This window comes from Cetorhinus maximus, chromosome 35 (assembly GCF_964194155.1).
Source record: "Cetorhinus maximus chromosome 35, sCetMax3.hap1.1, whole genome shotgun sequence".
Lineage (NCBI taxonomy): Eukaryota > Metazoa > Chordata > Chondrichthyes > Lamniformes > Cetorhinidae > Cetorhinus > Cetorhinus maximus.
This window is the reverse complement of record NC_135913.1, coordinates 9,977,772-9,991,576: the sequence shown is the minus strand read 5'-3', so window position 1 is coordinate 9,991,576 and position 13,805 is coordinate 9,977,772. Positions and strand designations below refer to the sequence as shown.

Here is a 13,805-nt window from a genome sequence, read left to right as displayed (position 1 = left end):
CAGACATGAACATCCCCCCACCAAACACCAGACATGAGCATCTTCCCCACTCCCAAACCCCAGACATGAGCATCTTCCCCACCCCCAAACCCCAGGCATGTCCATCCCCCAGCCCAAACTCCATCCCCCCCAAACTCCAGACATGACCATCCCCCCCACCCCCAAACTCCAGACATGACCATTCCGCCCCACCCCCAATCTCCAGACATGACCATCACCCCCACCCTCAAACTCCAGACATGAGCGCCACCCCCACCCCCAAACTCCAGACATGACCATCCCCCCACCCCCAAACTCCAGACATGAGCATTCCCCCAACCACCAAACTCCAGACATGAGCATGTACCCCCAAACTCCAGACATGACCATCCCCCCCATCCCCAAAACTCCAGACATGACCATCCCCCTCACCCCCAAACTCCAGACATGAACATCCCCCCCCCACACAAACTCCAGACATGAGCATCCCCCCAAACTCCAGACATGAGCATACCCCCCCAAACTCCAGATATGAGCACCCCCCCACAAACTCCAGACATGAGCATTCCCCCATCCCCAAACTCCAGACATGAGCACCCCCCAAACTCCAGACATGAGCATCCCCCCCACCTCCAAACTCCAGACATGAGCACACCACCCACCCCCAAACTCCGGACAAGAGCATCCCCCCACCCCCAAATTCCAGACATGAGCATCTACCCCCAAACTCCAGACATGAACATTCCCCCCACCCCCAAACTCCAGACATGACCATCCCCCCCACCCCCAAACTCCAGACATGACCATTCCCCCCACCCCCAAACTCCAGACATGACCATTCCGCCCCACCCCCAAACTCCAGACATGACCATCACCCCCACCCTCAAACTCCAGACATGAGCGCCACCCCCACCCCCAAACTCCAGACATGACCATCCCCCCACCCCCAAACTCCAGACATGACCATTCCCCCCACCCCCAAACTCCAGACATGACCATTCCCCCCCACCCCCAAACTCCAGACATGACCATTCCCCCCCCACCCCCAAACTCCAGACATGACCATCCCCCCCACCCCTAAACTCCAGACATGCGGGTCAGTGGGGGGTGGGGAGGTGGGGCTGGGTCAGTGGGAGGTGGGGAGGCGGGGCTGTGTCAGTGGGGGGTGGGGAGGCGGGGCTTGGTCAGTGGTGGGGGGGGCGGGGTCTGGTTCGGTTGGGGTGGGAGGGGCTGGTTCGGTGGGGTGGGGGGGGGCTGGGTCGGTGGGGGGGGGAGGGGGGCGGGGCTGGTTCGGTGGGGGGTGGGGGGGCGGGGCTGGGTCGGTGGGGGGTGGGGGGGGCAGGGCTGGGTCGGTGGGGGGTGGGGGGGCGGGGCTGGGTCAGTGGGGGTTCGGGGCTGGTTCAGTGGGGAGTGGGGCTAGGACAATGCGGGGGCACGGGTGCGGGGCTTGGCCAGTGCGAGGTGGGTGTAATGTGGGTTAAACAGCAGATTAATAAATTTTACATTGTCTCAAACTTCTTTACAAATTAACATGGAGAATAATTTAATTTGTAATTTGGAGAAAAGACTGATCCAAGACGGAATATTTTTATACTTCTACAGTGAAGAAATGATAAGACACTGGCTGATAGTTTGATTGGGCACAAGGGCATGAGAAGACATGCAGTGAGACACACAAGTGGAGAAAATGCAACAAATTGCATTTGTATAGCACCTTTCATTCTCAAAACATCCCTTGCTGTTTAACAAAAACAGTACAATTCCTTTTTAAAAAGATACCGAGATACTGAAGGAGTACCAGAGCAGGTGACCAAAAACTTTGGTCAGAGAGTTAGTGTTCTTAAGGAGAATTTGAAAAGAGGAGAGAAAAATAACAGAGGCTGAGAGGCTCAGGAAGGGAATTCCAGAGCTCAGAACTTGCCTCCCAGTTCTGGACGATTATCATCAGGATGTGAAACATGTCAGACTTGGAGAGATGGAGGGCAGAGATATCGATGTCTTCCAGAGCTGGTCGAGGTTACATAGGTAGGAAGAGAGGGGCCATGGAGAAATCTGAAAAGCTAGGTTGGGGATGTTAAAATGAGATGTTGTGAGACTAGGAGCCAGCGTGGACCAGTAGGCTCAGATGATGGGTAAAAGAGACTTGTTTAGAGTCAGGATACAGAAAGCAGTAATGAAGTAGAGCTGGGTGTCCTCAGCTTACATGTGGAACCAGGTTGCCAAGGGACAGCGTATTGATGAGAAATAGAAGAGGGCCAGCGAGACATCATTGGGAGACTCCAGAGATAATGGTGTGGGAGTGGGAAGAGATTCTTTGGCTGCAATTTAATAGATAAGAATTGATCTGGGAACTTTTGCCGCATTTTCACCCAGCTGGGTGACAGCAGAGAGGAGTTGGAGAAGGATGATGTGGTCAACCATGTCAAAGGCTGTAGACAGGTTGAGAAGGATGAAAATGCTTCATTTCTTACTGTCAGAGCCATCTTCAATAAGAGCTGTTTTGGTTGTGTGGAATGGTTGCACCTTGATTGGAGGGATTCAAATATGGAATTCCAAGAAAGATGGGCATGGATTTTGGAGATAATAACATGTTCAAGGACTTTGAGAGGGAAAAGGAGACTGGAGGGCAGTTGTTTGCAAGGACAAAGGGGTCAAGCATGGATTTTTTGAGGAGAAGGGTGAGAGCAGGTCGTACATTGTCTAGCAGCCAAAAAATCTACCATTTGTATCACCGTGGCATTTGTGAGATTGTAAAATCCCTAAATATATCCTGCAAATAAATGCTGTGCATCGCCTCACTGTTTGAAGCTGTCAATATTCTTCTGATTTTAATATATCCATCTAATCCTTGTATTCGTCTAATATTTATTAGAGAATATCCCAATCTGGGAACATCTGTCTGCGCCATGGCTGAAGGTTCAAACGAGACAGAATATCCAACAACTACAAAAGGAATGAGAATGGGCACAGGTGGGTTCACAAAATACTTCAGAATAAACTTTCTATGCTAACAGATTGACCATATCTTGTGCACCACCTGCAGCTCAGACAGGAAGAGGGAACAGGACAGGGGCCGAGTAGAAGGAGTTAAATGAGTGACCCTCTAAAGGGACATCACAGTCACAGGTTGAGGGAGCCCCTGAGTACTGGAACTGTTGAGTAGATACCTGGCATTGGTGCCATGCGTGGTCAAATGCTGCCATGATGGCAGGGGCAGTCACCTCACCTCAGATCTAGAATCAGTTGGCTGCTTAAAGAAGAGGGTTCCTGTGTATTGAAGTTTTTATTATAATTTCACTCCTGTAAGGTCTGGCTCCAATCTTTTTTTACTATACTCCCTAGTCATAGAGCCATGGGGAGAATTCCACACCAAGGCAGAGACCCGCACCACCTCCCTGGCTTAAAATTAAGCTGCACCAAGCTCCATGTGACTGGGAGTGTCCGAGCCAAATTAACAGCCATAGGGCCATTAATTGGCTCAGAACAAGACTTAAGCTGCTATCAGAAAGGATGTCCCACCTCCGAGAGCTACCTGATCATAAAATGGCAAGTAGCATTCATGCCGTACAAGTGCCAAGCAATGATGATCTCCAACAAGGTAGAATATAACCATCTCCACTTGACATTTAATGGCATCACCATCATTGAATCGCTCGCTCTCAACATCCTGGGGGTTACCATTGACCAGTAACTGAACTGGATTAGCCATATAAATACTGTAGCTACAAGAGCATGTCAGAAGTTGGGAATTATAAGGAGAGTAACTCACTCCTGTCTTCTGAAAGTCTGCCCACCATCTGCAAAGCACAACTTAGGAGTGCAATGGAATATTCTCCCCTTGCCTAGATGTCTGCAGCTCCAACAACACTCAAAAACCTACAGGATCCAGAACAAAGAGCCCACTTGATCGGCATCCCATCCACCACTTAAAACATTAAAAAAATTATTCTTTCATGGGTTGTGGGCTTCACTGGATAGACCAGCATTTATTACCCATCCCGAGTTCTAAATTGCCCTTGAGATGATGGTGATGAGCTCCCGCCTTGAACTGCTGCAGTCCATATGGCGCAGGTATATCCACAGTGCTGTTAGGGAGGGAGTTCCAGCAACAGTGAAGGAATGGAGTTCTATTTCCAAGCCAAGATGCTGAGTGGTTTGGAGGAGAATATCCACGTGGTGGTGTTCCCACCTATTGCTGCCCTTGCTCTACTAGATGGTAGCGGCCGTGGGTGGGAAGGTGCTGTCTAAGGAGCCTTGGTGAGTTCCTGCAGTGCATCTTGTAGATCGTACACACTGCTGCCACTATGTGTCAGTGGTGGAGGGAGTGAATGTTTGTGGATGGGGTGCCAATCAACCGGGTTGTTTTGTTCTGGATGCTGTCAAACTTAGTGAGTATTCATGGAGCTGCACTCATCCAGGCAAGTGGAGAGTATTCCATCACACAGCTGACTTGTGCCTTGTAGATGGTGGACAGGCTTTGGGGAGTCAGGAGCGGAGTTACTCACTGCAGCATTCCTAGCCTCCGACCTACTCTTGTAGCCACAGTATTTATGTGGCTAGTTCATGTCACTTTCTGGTCAATGGTAACCCCCAGGATGTTGATGGTGGAGAATACAGCAATGGTAATGCCATTGAATGTCAAGGGGCGATGGTTAGATCCTCTCTTGCTGGAGATGGTCATTGCCTGGTCCTTGTGTGGCACAAATGTTACCTTCCACTTCTCAGCACAAGCCTGGATATCATCCAGGCCTTGCTGCATGTGGACATGGACTGCTTCAGTATCTGAGGAGTTGCGAATGATGCTGAACATTGCGCAATCATCAGTGAACATCTCCACTTCAGACCTTATGATGGAATGAAGGTGATTGCTGAAGCAGCTGGAGATGGTTGGGCCTAGGACACTACCCTGAGGAACTCCTGCAGTGATGTCCTGGAACTGAGATGATTGACCTCCAACAACCACAACCATCTACATTTGTGCTTGGTCTGACTCCAACCAGCAGAGAGTTTTCCCACTGATTCCCATTGACTACAGTTTTACTAAGGCTCCCTGATGCCACACCCAGTCCAATGCTGCATTGATGTCAAGGGCAGTCACTTTCATCCCACCTCTGGAGCTCAGCTCTTTTGTCCATGTTTGAAACAAGGCTGTAATGAGGTAAAGAGCCGAGTGACCCTGGCAGAACCCAAATGATTGTCAGTGAGCAGGTTATTGCTGAGCAAATGCCGCTTGAAAGCACTGTTGATGACCCCTTCCTTCACTTTACTGATGGTCGCGAGTAGTCTGATGGGTAATTGGTCGGGTTGGATTTGTCCTGCTTTTTGTGTACAGGACATACCTGGGCAATTTTTCACATTGTCGGGTAGATGCCAGTATTGTAGCTGCACTGAAACAGCTTGGCTGGGGGCATGGCAAGCTCTGGAGCACAAGTCTTCAATACTGTTGCTGGAATATTGTCAGGGCCCATAGCCTTTGCAGTATCCAGTGCCTTCAGCTGTTTCTTTATCACATGGAGTGAATTGAATTGGCTGAAGACTGGCATCTGTGATGTTGTGGGCATCTGGAGGAGGCCGAGATGGATCATCCACTCGGCACTCCTGGCTGAAGATTGTAGCGAATGCTTCAGCCTTATCTTTTGCACTGATATACTGGACTCTCCCATAATTGAGGATGGGTATATTTGTGGAGCCTCCTCCTCCAGTGAGTAGTTTAATTGTCCGCCATCATTCATGGTTGGACATGGCAGGATTGCAGACTTGATTCATTGGTTGCGGAATCACTTAGCTCTGTCTGTTACTTGCTGTTTATGTTGTTTGGCACACAAGTAGTCCTGTGTTATAGCTTCACCAGGTTGACACCTCATTTTTAGGTATGCCAGATGCTGCTCCAGGCGTGCCCTCCTGCACTTTTCATTGAACCAGCGTTAATCCCCTGGCTTGGTGGTAATGGTAGAGTGTGGGAAATACCAGGCCATGAGGTTATAGATTGTGGCTGAGTGCAGTTCTGCTGCTGCTGATCGCTCACAGCACCTCATGGTTGCCCTGCCTTGAGTTGCTAGATCTGTTTGAAATCTATCCCAATTATCACGATGATGGAGTGTATCCTCAATGTGAAGACATTAGCTCCTTCCATCACTTATGCACAGTGGCAGCAGTGTGTAGTGTCTACAAGATGCACCGTAGCATCTCACCAAGGCTTTTTTGACTCCACCGTCCAAATCCATGACCTTTACCACCAAGAAAAACAAGGGCAACAGATGCATGGGAACACCATAACCTGCAAGTTCCTCTCCAGGCTACACACTATCCTGACCTTGAATAAAATCACTGTTCCTTTCCTGTCACTGTGTCAAAATCCTGGGACTCCCTTCCCAGAAGCACTGTGGGCATACATGCACCAGATATATTGCAGTGGTTCAAGAAGGTGTCTCACCACCTCCTTCTCTGGGGCAATTTGGGATAGACAACAAACGCTGGCCTTGCCAACGACTCCCACATCCAGCAAACAATAAAGACAATTGCTGGGTTTAAATTTGAGATTGATAGCTCCTTGTTAACCATGGGTATGAAGGGATTTGGGGCAAGGTTAGGAATTAGGTCACAAATCAGCTATGCTATCACTTAATGTTTCTGGATTTTCACACTTTGTTTGATAATGTGGCTCACAGGAGGATTCAGTCGCTTCCTGTAAAGGAAGTAGAATATCGTGGCTAGAAATTCAATGATATTTGTTTTTCTCCATTTTGTGTTCACAGATCCAAACTCCAGAATCACTGAGCTCTTGACAAAGTGGGATGATTTCCAGCTGTTCCAGTTGACAAAATTTTACTGGGACAGACTAGAACAGGCGATTGAAGAAGGGGTGGATGGAGTCAGCTCATTGATAACATACGAGAAGATTTTCAATGGAAAAGAACATCGGGTAAGCGGGAGGGTTGCAATGAGTTTGGATTATTTAAAATTACAGAAGTTGCAGAATGTAAGGATGATAGAAGACCAAGATCTATCTAGATCATCTTCTAACACCCGGGCAGTCACATGCTGATAATGGTGATAAATCAACCTCCAATAATTAGTCTACACCAGAACCAAGCATGAGGTGAGGAAAGCCTCAGAGCTTTGGGAACCATAGACCCAAAGTGATCTGTTTCTTCCAAGCATACAACACTTACCACTTACAGATGCAGCAGCATTGTGGTTATGTTACTGAATTAACAAACTAGTAGCCTGGACTCATACTCCAGAGACCTGAACTTAGATCTCACTGTGACAGTTTGTGAATTTGATCTAAGGTAATTAGATAATATTGAATTGTCGTCAAAAGCCATATGGGTCGCTCATGTCCTTTATGGAAGGAAACCTGCCGTTCTTACTCATCCTGACCTGTATATGGCTCCAGACTCCCAGCAACATGGCTGACTCTTCACTGCCCTCTGAAATGGTCTAGATCAACATGCAACACAGCTATAAAAGGTGTAATAAGAGCACCCAGCATTGGATTCAGTCACAGCTCAGTCGACCATGCAAAGTCCCCACTAACATTGAAGGACTTGTCACAAATGTGACTAATAAAACAACAGCCTGACATAAGAATAATCCTGTCAATATGGCCATCAAACAACATCCCAGACTCTTCTGCTACTATTCCTGGGTATGCCCTTTCCCATTAGATGGATCCACCAGAGATGGCAGCCTAGGGGTATACAGTAACCAGGGAGAGTCCTCAATATAGACTCAGAACCCCAGGAAATCTCTTGGCATGGGGCCAAAGATAGACAACAAAACCACCTTCTGATTATTGCCCTCTTTCAGTTGATGAATATGGACTCCTCCAGATTAATTAGAAAAAGCAAGGACAGAGAATTCACTATAGGTGGGGACTTAATTTCTCCCATCAAGAATGGCTCGGTAGCACCACTAATGACAGAGCTTTCTGAGTCCTGAAAGACATATCTGCCAGACTGGGCTTGCAGCAGTTGGCCAGAGAACCAACAGGAGGTGAAACCCTATTTGTCCTCACCCATCTACCTATTGCAGATGCATCTGTCTATGACACTATAGGAGTGACCATCGCACAGTCCTCGTAGGAAATGAAGTACCGTCTTCAAACTGAAGACACCTCTCATTGTGTTGTGCGATAGTATCAACGTGCTAAATGTGATGGATACACAATAGATCTACTGTCTCTAAACTCACTATCCACAAAGCGCTGTGGGCCATCAGCTGCAGAATTGTGGTAAGGCATATCCATCACTCCACCCTTTCAATCAAACCAGGGGCTCAACCCTGGTTCAATTCATGTTTAGGAGAGCGTTGCAGGATCAGCATCAGGGGTCTATAAACATGAGATGCCAACCTGGTGAGGCTACAACACATCACCATAACATATATACTTCACATCTGTCTTCACCCAAGAGAATGAGGATGAAGGTATCGAACTCGGGGAGGGAGACTGCAAGTTTCTTGAGCAAATTGATATCGGGAGTGTCAAGTTATTGGAGGTGTTGGCAGTCTTAAAAGTGGACAAATCTCCAGGTCCAGATGATGTGTGTCCCAGACTGCTGAGGGAGGCAAGGGGGCAGATCACAAGGGCTCTGACTCAAATTTTTAATTCCTCTCTGGCCACGGGGGAGGTTCCAGAGGACTGCAGAACAGCTAATGTGGTTCTGCTGTTTAAGAAGTGTTATAGAGAGAAGCCAGGGAACTACAGGCCAGTGAGCCTCACGTCAGTGGTAGGGAAACTATTGGAGAAAATTCTGAAGGAGAGAATCTATCTCCACTTGGAGAGGCAAGGTTTGATCAGGGTTAGTCAGCATGGCTTTGTCAGAGGGAGGTCATGCCTAACAAATTTAATTTAATTTTTTGAGGAGGTGACCAGGTGTGTAGATGAGGGTAGTGTAGTTGATGTAGTTTTTATGGATTTCAGCAAAGCCTTTGACAAGGTCCCACATGGGAGACTTGTAAAGAAGGCAAATGCACATGGGATACAGGGTATTTGATGAGGTGGATTCAAAATTGGCTTAGTTGTAGGAGACAGTGTGTGATGACAGAAGGATGCTTTAGTGTCTGGAAGCCTGTGTCCAGTGACGTACCACAGGGATCTATGCTGGGTCCCCTATTATTCATCATTTATATAAACGACATAGACTATGTAGCGGGGAGGATTAGTAAGCTTGCGGATGACACAAAGATTGGCCGGGTGGTTAACAGTGAGGTTGAGTGTCTTGGGCTTCAGGAAGGTACAGACGGGATGGTCAAATCGGCAGATAAGTGGCAGATGGAATTTAACCCTGTAAAGTGTGAGGTGATACACTTTGGAAGGAGTAATTTGACAAGGAAGTATTCAATGAACGGCATGACACTAGGAAGGTAACATTGCACCCTCTGGAATGTTAAGCTACTTGGATTCTGCTGCCTTTACACTGTACCACTCCAGGTCCCAGATATCACTTGTGTGCTCACAAACCTATAATATCTCCCAGTCCTCAGATGCCTTCAATTTAAAATTCCCATTCTTCTGTTTAAATAACTTAATGACCTTGACCCTTTTGTTCCTTGTAAGCTGCTCGAGTCCTGAAACCTCCCACTGGAATTCTCCATAGCTCTGACTCTGGCCTTATGAGCAGCCTCTCCTTCACAGCACCACAGTGTTCAGTTATCGTGGGTCCCACTCACTCTCAAAACCTATCCACTTCCCACTCCTTACCAAGTTTTCATACTCGTAGCAAATTTTCAAAAATCAAGCTTCTGAACTTTCAGTTACTGAGGGGCAAATTGATCGGATTGATTGGATTTTTCACCATTATTATTGGTCGATTCTCCTGACAGATAAATCAACAGTACTGGTTTGGTTCAGTCAATGGTGATTTCTCTGCCAGTTTCCATTTTAAGATTCCTATTCTTCTGTTAAAATAACTTAATGACCAGAATCGTCCCTTCCCTTCCAGCAGAGATCTGATTTGCTGCTATTTTCTTGCTGAGTTAATGAGAAACTGTAACAGCAAGAAGTCAGTGTGAGGAAACAAGTGGATCATATTGTCAATCAATAATTTGACAAAGAAAACTCATCACACTGATCACATTAAAATACTGCAGATTGTCAATGATTCCTCACTCCCCCCAAAATGTATTTCAGACTTCTGGCTTAGTTTATTCACATTTATTTGCTGTTAATGACTGAAATGAGATGAAGATGATTTTTAGTGAATGTTCATTATGCATCAGTTCTCAGCCCAGTGACTGTTTATTGTGCTCAAAACAATTGGAAACGCCATCACTGAGCAGATCCTTTCCTTCTCATTCTCAGTGTTTATCTTTCACTCTGATCCTCAATATATTCATTCTTATTCTTTGCAGAAAGTCACCGAGCTCACGGATAAGGGAAACCGGGCGGACAGTTCCAAGCTTCTCCTAAGTCTGGTGATGGAGAAAGGCTCTCGGGCCCGAAGGGTGATGTGGGAATCCTTTGTGAAAGTGCATCATGGGGTCCCAAAGTTGGATAAAATAATAAAAGAAATACAGGAACTTGGTACGTTAAAATCACACAGTGAATTCAATTTCAGATTCAAATATTGCAGATTTTGCTATAACACGTCAGAGATCTGATTTCATGAAAGTTAATTGCTTTAAACAGGTTCTGATAGATTTGATTACATGAACATTGGAAGAGGCTTATCGGAAGTACCCAGTCACCTGAAAGGTAAGAGATGAAATGGACATTTCAAACCATTTCACTTTTTTTTATTCATTCACGGGATGTGGGCTTCGCTGACTGGACCAGCATTTATTGCCCATCCCTAGTGGCCCTTGAGAAGGTGGTGGTGAGCTGCTTTCTTGAACCACTGCAGTCCATGTGGTGTAGGTACGCCCACAGTGCTGTTAGGAAGGGAGTTCCAGGATTTTGACCCAGCGACAGTGAAGGAGCAGCGATATATTTCCAAGTCAGGATGGTGAGCGACTTGGAGGGGCAACCTCCAGACGGTGGTGTTCCCATCTATCTGCTGCCTTGGTCCTTATAGGTGGTAGTGGTCGTGGGTTTGGAAGATGCTGTCTAAGGAGCCTTGGCGAATTCCCGCAGTGCACCTTGTAGATGGTACACACTGCTGCTACTGTGCGTCAGTGGTGGAGGGAGTGAATGTTTGTGGATGTGGTGCCAATCAAGCGGACTGCTTTGTCCTGGAGAGTGTCCAGCTTCTTGATTGTTGTGGGAGCTGCACTCATCCAGGCAAGTGGGGAGTATTCCATTACACTCCTGACTTGTGCCTTGTAGATGGTGGACAGCTTTGGGGAGTCAGGAGGTGAGTTAATTATTGCACGATTCTTAGCCTCTGACCTGTTCTTGTAGCCACAGTATTTTTGTGGCTGGTCCAGTTCAGTTCCTGGTCAATGGTAACCCCGAGGATGTTGGTAGTGGGGGATTCAATGATGGTAACACCATTGAACATCAAGGGGCGATGGTTGGATTCTCTCTTGTTGGACATCGCCATTTTCTGACACTTGTGTGGTGTGAATGTTACTTGCTACTTGTTAGCCATGCCCTCCTTCACTCTTCATTGAACCCCTGGCTTGATGGTATTTGTAGAGTGGGGGATACGCCGGGCCATGAGGTTACAGATTGTGTTCGAGTACAATTCTGCTGCTGCTGATGGCCCACATCGATGCCCGGTCTTGAGTTGGCTGGATCTGACTGAAATCTATCCCATTTAGCACGGTGGTAGTGCCACACAACACAAAGGAGGATATCCTCAATGTGAAGGCGGGACTTCGTCTGCATAATGACTGTGCGATGATCGCTCCTACCGATACTGTCATGGACAGATGCATCAGCGGCAGGCAGGTTGGTGAGGATGAGGTCAAGTGTGTTTTTCCCCTCTTGTTGGTTCCCTCACCGCCTGCTGCAGACCCAGTCTAGCAGCTATGTCATTTAGGACTCAGCCAGCTCGGTCAGTAGTGGTGCTACCGAGCCACTCTTGGTGATGGACATTGAAGTCCCCCACCCAGCGTACTGCGTCGTTGCCACCCTCAGTGCTTCCTTCGTTCAACATAGAGGAGAACCGAATCAGCTGAGGGAGAGTGGCACGTGGTGCTCAGCAGGAGGTTTCCTTCTCCACGTTTGACCTGATGCCATGAGAATTCTTGGGGTCTGGAGTCGATGTTGAGGACACCCAGTGTAAATACCACTGTGCCACCACCTCTGCTGACAGGACTCCCAGTCCCATGGATAAGGATGGATATTATCTGATAATATGGGACATTATCTCCATGAGGATTGACTAGCCTGTGAGACAGCCCTCCCAATTTTGGGAGATGTTAGTATGGAGGACTTTGCAGTGTCGACAGGGCTGCGATTGCCGTTGTTGTTTCCTCTGTCAATACTGGGTGCTGCATCTGGTTTCATTCCTATTTTGTGTTCCAACTGCGTGCGAGGCCATTTCAGAGCTCACTGCAAAGAGCTAATTGCTGTGGGTCTGAAGTTGCATGGAGGCCAGACCAGGTAAGGACGGCAGATGGGTTGAACCAGATGGGTTTTTACAACAATCGACAATGGTTTCATGGTCATCATTAGGCTTTTAATTCCAGATTTGTATTGAATTCAAATTCTACCATCCACCATGTCGGAATTGGAACCCAGGCTCCCAGAGCAGTACTCTGGGTCTTTGGGTTACTAGTTCAGCGACAATACCATCACCTCCTTTCTGAGAATGCGAATGATTGGAACGTTTGTTTTAGAGATTCTCAGATTCTGAAAATCAGATGCTGGGAAACAGGAGATTGAACATGATGAGGATTTGTCATTGATCCTCAACTATGGACATAATCAATTTACAATTCATATGATATGATTTCTGTTGTATTCTGTAAATATGTGGGCAGTGCATTTTTTGACTTGAGTTTTGACCAGCTGCTGTTTGCTATTCTGATATTTTATACACAGCTGCCAGAATCCCACTATGCTGTGAATCATAATGCAAACCTGTGTGTGCACGGATTCTCTGGGCTCACAGTGAACAGCTGGGCCCTGAGCCAGATGTTACGGGTTCCCTGCACCCAAGAAATCATTCCCATCATTAACAAATCACATGCTGAGCAGGAAGATCGCAGAAGGTCCACCAAGCCAATTCCACACCACAATGGCTCAACCGTGATGGCTAAACAGTTCTTCCCGCCGCTGCCTCCCACTCCCCCACCCCTGCCACTCTCAAGGATCAGGCAATCTCCTGGTAGAGGCAAAAATAGAAAAGCCCAGAGTCAGTGTGGGAAAACGTTCCCTCGTATTCTTCTCTGACCTCCTCAGTTGATCGAATCTAATTCAGGAAATCACGTTGTCCAGTTGTTACCTATAAGCCAGTTACTTTCTACATGATGCGATCTCTGTCCAAGTCAGGAACTGGTCCAGCTCCCTCTTCAGAGTCAGCACCGACCATAGCAACTGGAAACTCATTCCAAAGGCTCACAGTTCTCTGGGTAGAGAAAAGAATCACTGAATATGCTGGCTATTCCTACACTTACATAGTTTAAACTAATCCTCCCCAATTTGATAAACTAGCATAATCTATCAATCAGGACTCTGTCTAGGCATTCATGTATTTACTAGGCCTCTGTAAATTAGCATAAATCTTTGCTGCTTGAAAGTAAATAAATAAAATCCTTGAGCCTGTCTGAGTAGCTGAGCTTCTCTAAGCTGGGAATCATTCCTGCAGCTCTCCTTTGGAACTTTTCCAATGGTACTCTATTATCCACCATGTAGGGGTAACCAAAACTGCGCACACTATTGAGATGTGGTCTGACCAGGAACCTGTACAGGCAATGTGATAGCCTTTGTTTTA

At 47.1% G+C, this 13,805-nt stretch overlaps 1 protein-coding gene across 2 annotated transcripts in view; it reads left to right on the top strand.

Annotated features, from left to right (window-relative positions):
* Positions 1–2,867: 2,867 nt before the first annotated feature.
* The window catches only part of LOC144672034 (NACHT, LRR and PYD domains-containing protein 3-like), a 51,427-nt gene continuing 40,489 nt past the window's right edge, over positions 2,868–13,805 (top strand). Inside the window, exons 1-4 of one of the 2 annotated variants that reach the window (XM_078533982.1) lie at positions 2,868–2,949; positions 6,735–6,901; positions 10,336–10,507; positions 10,613–10,678. In XM_078533982.1, coding sequence (XP_078390108.1) covers positions 2,886–2,949; positions 6,735–6,901; positions 10,336–10,507; positions 10,613–10,678 — 469 coding nt within the window. In that variant the 5' untranslated portion in view covers positions 2,868–2,885. The remainder of the gene's footprint in view (positions 2,950–6,734; positions 6,902–10,335; positions 10,508–10,612; positions 10,679–13,805) is intronic. The other variant, XM_078533981.1, reaches the window with a different exon arrangement.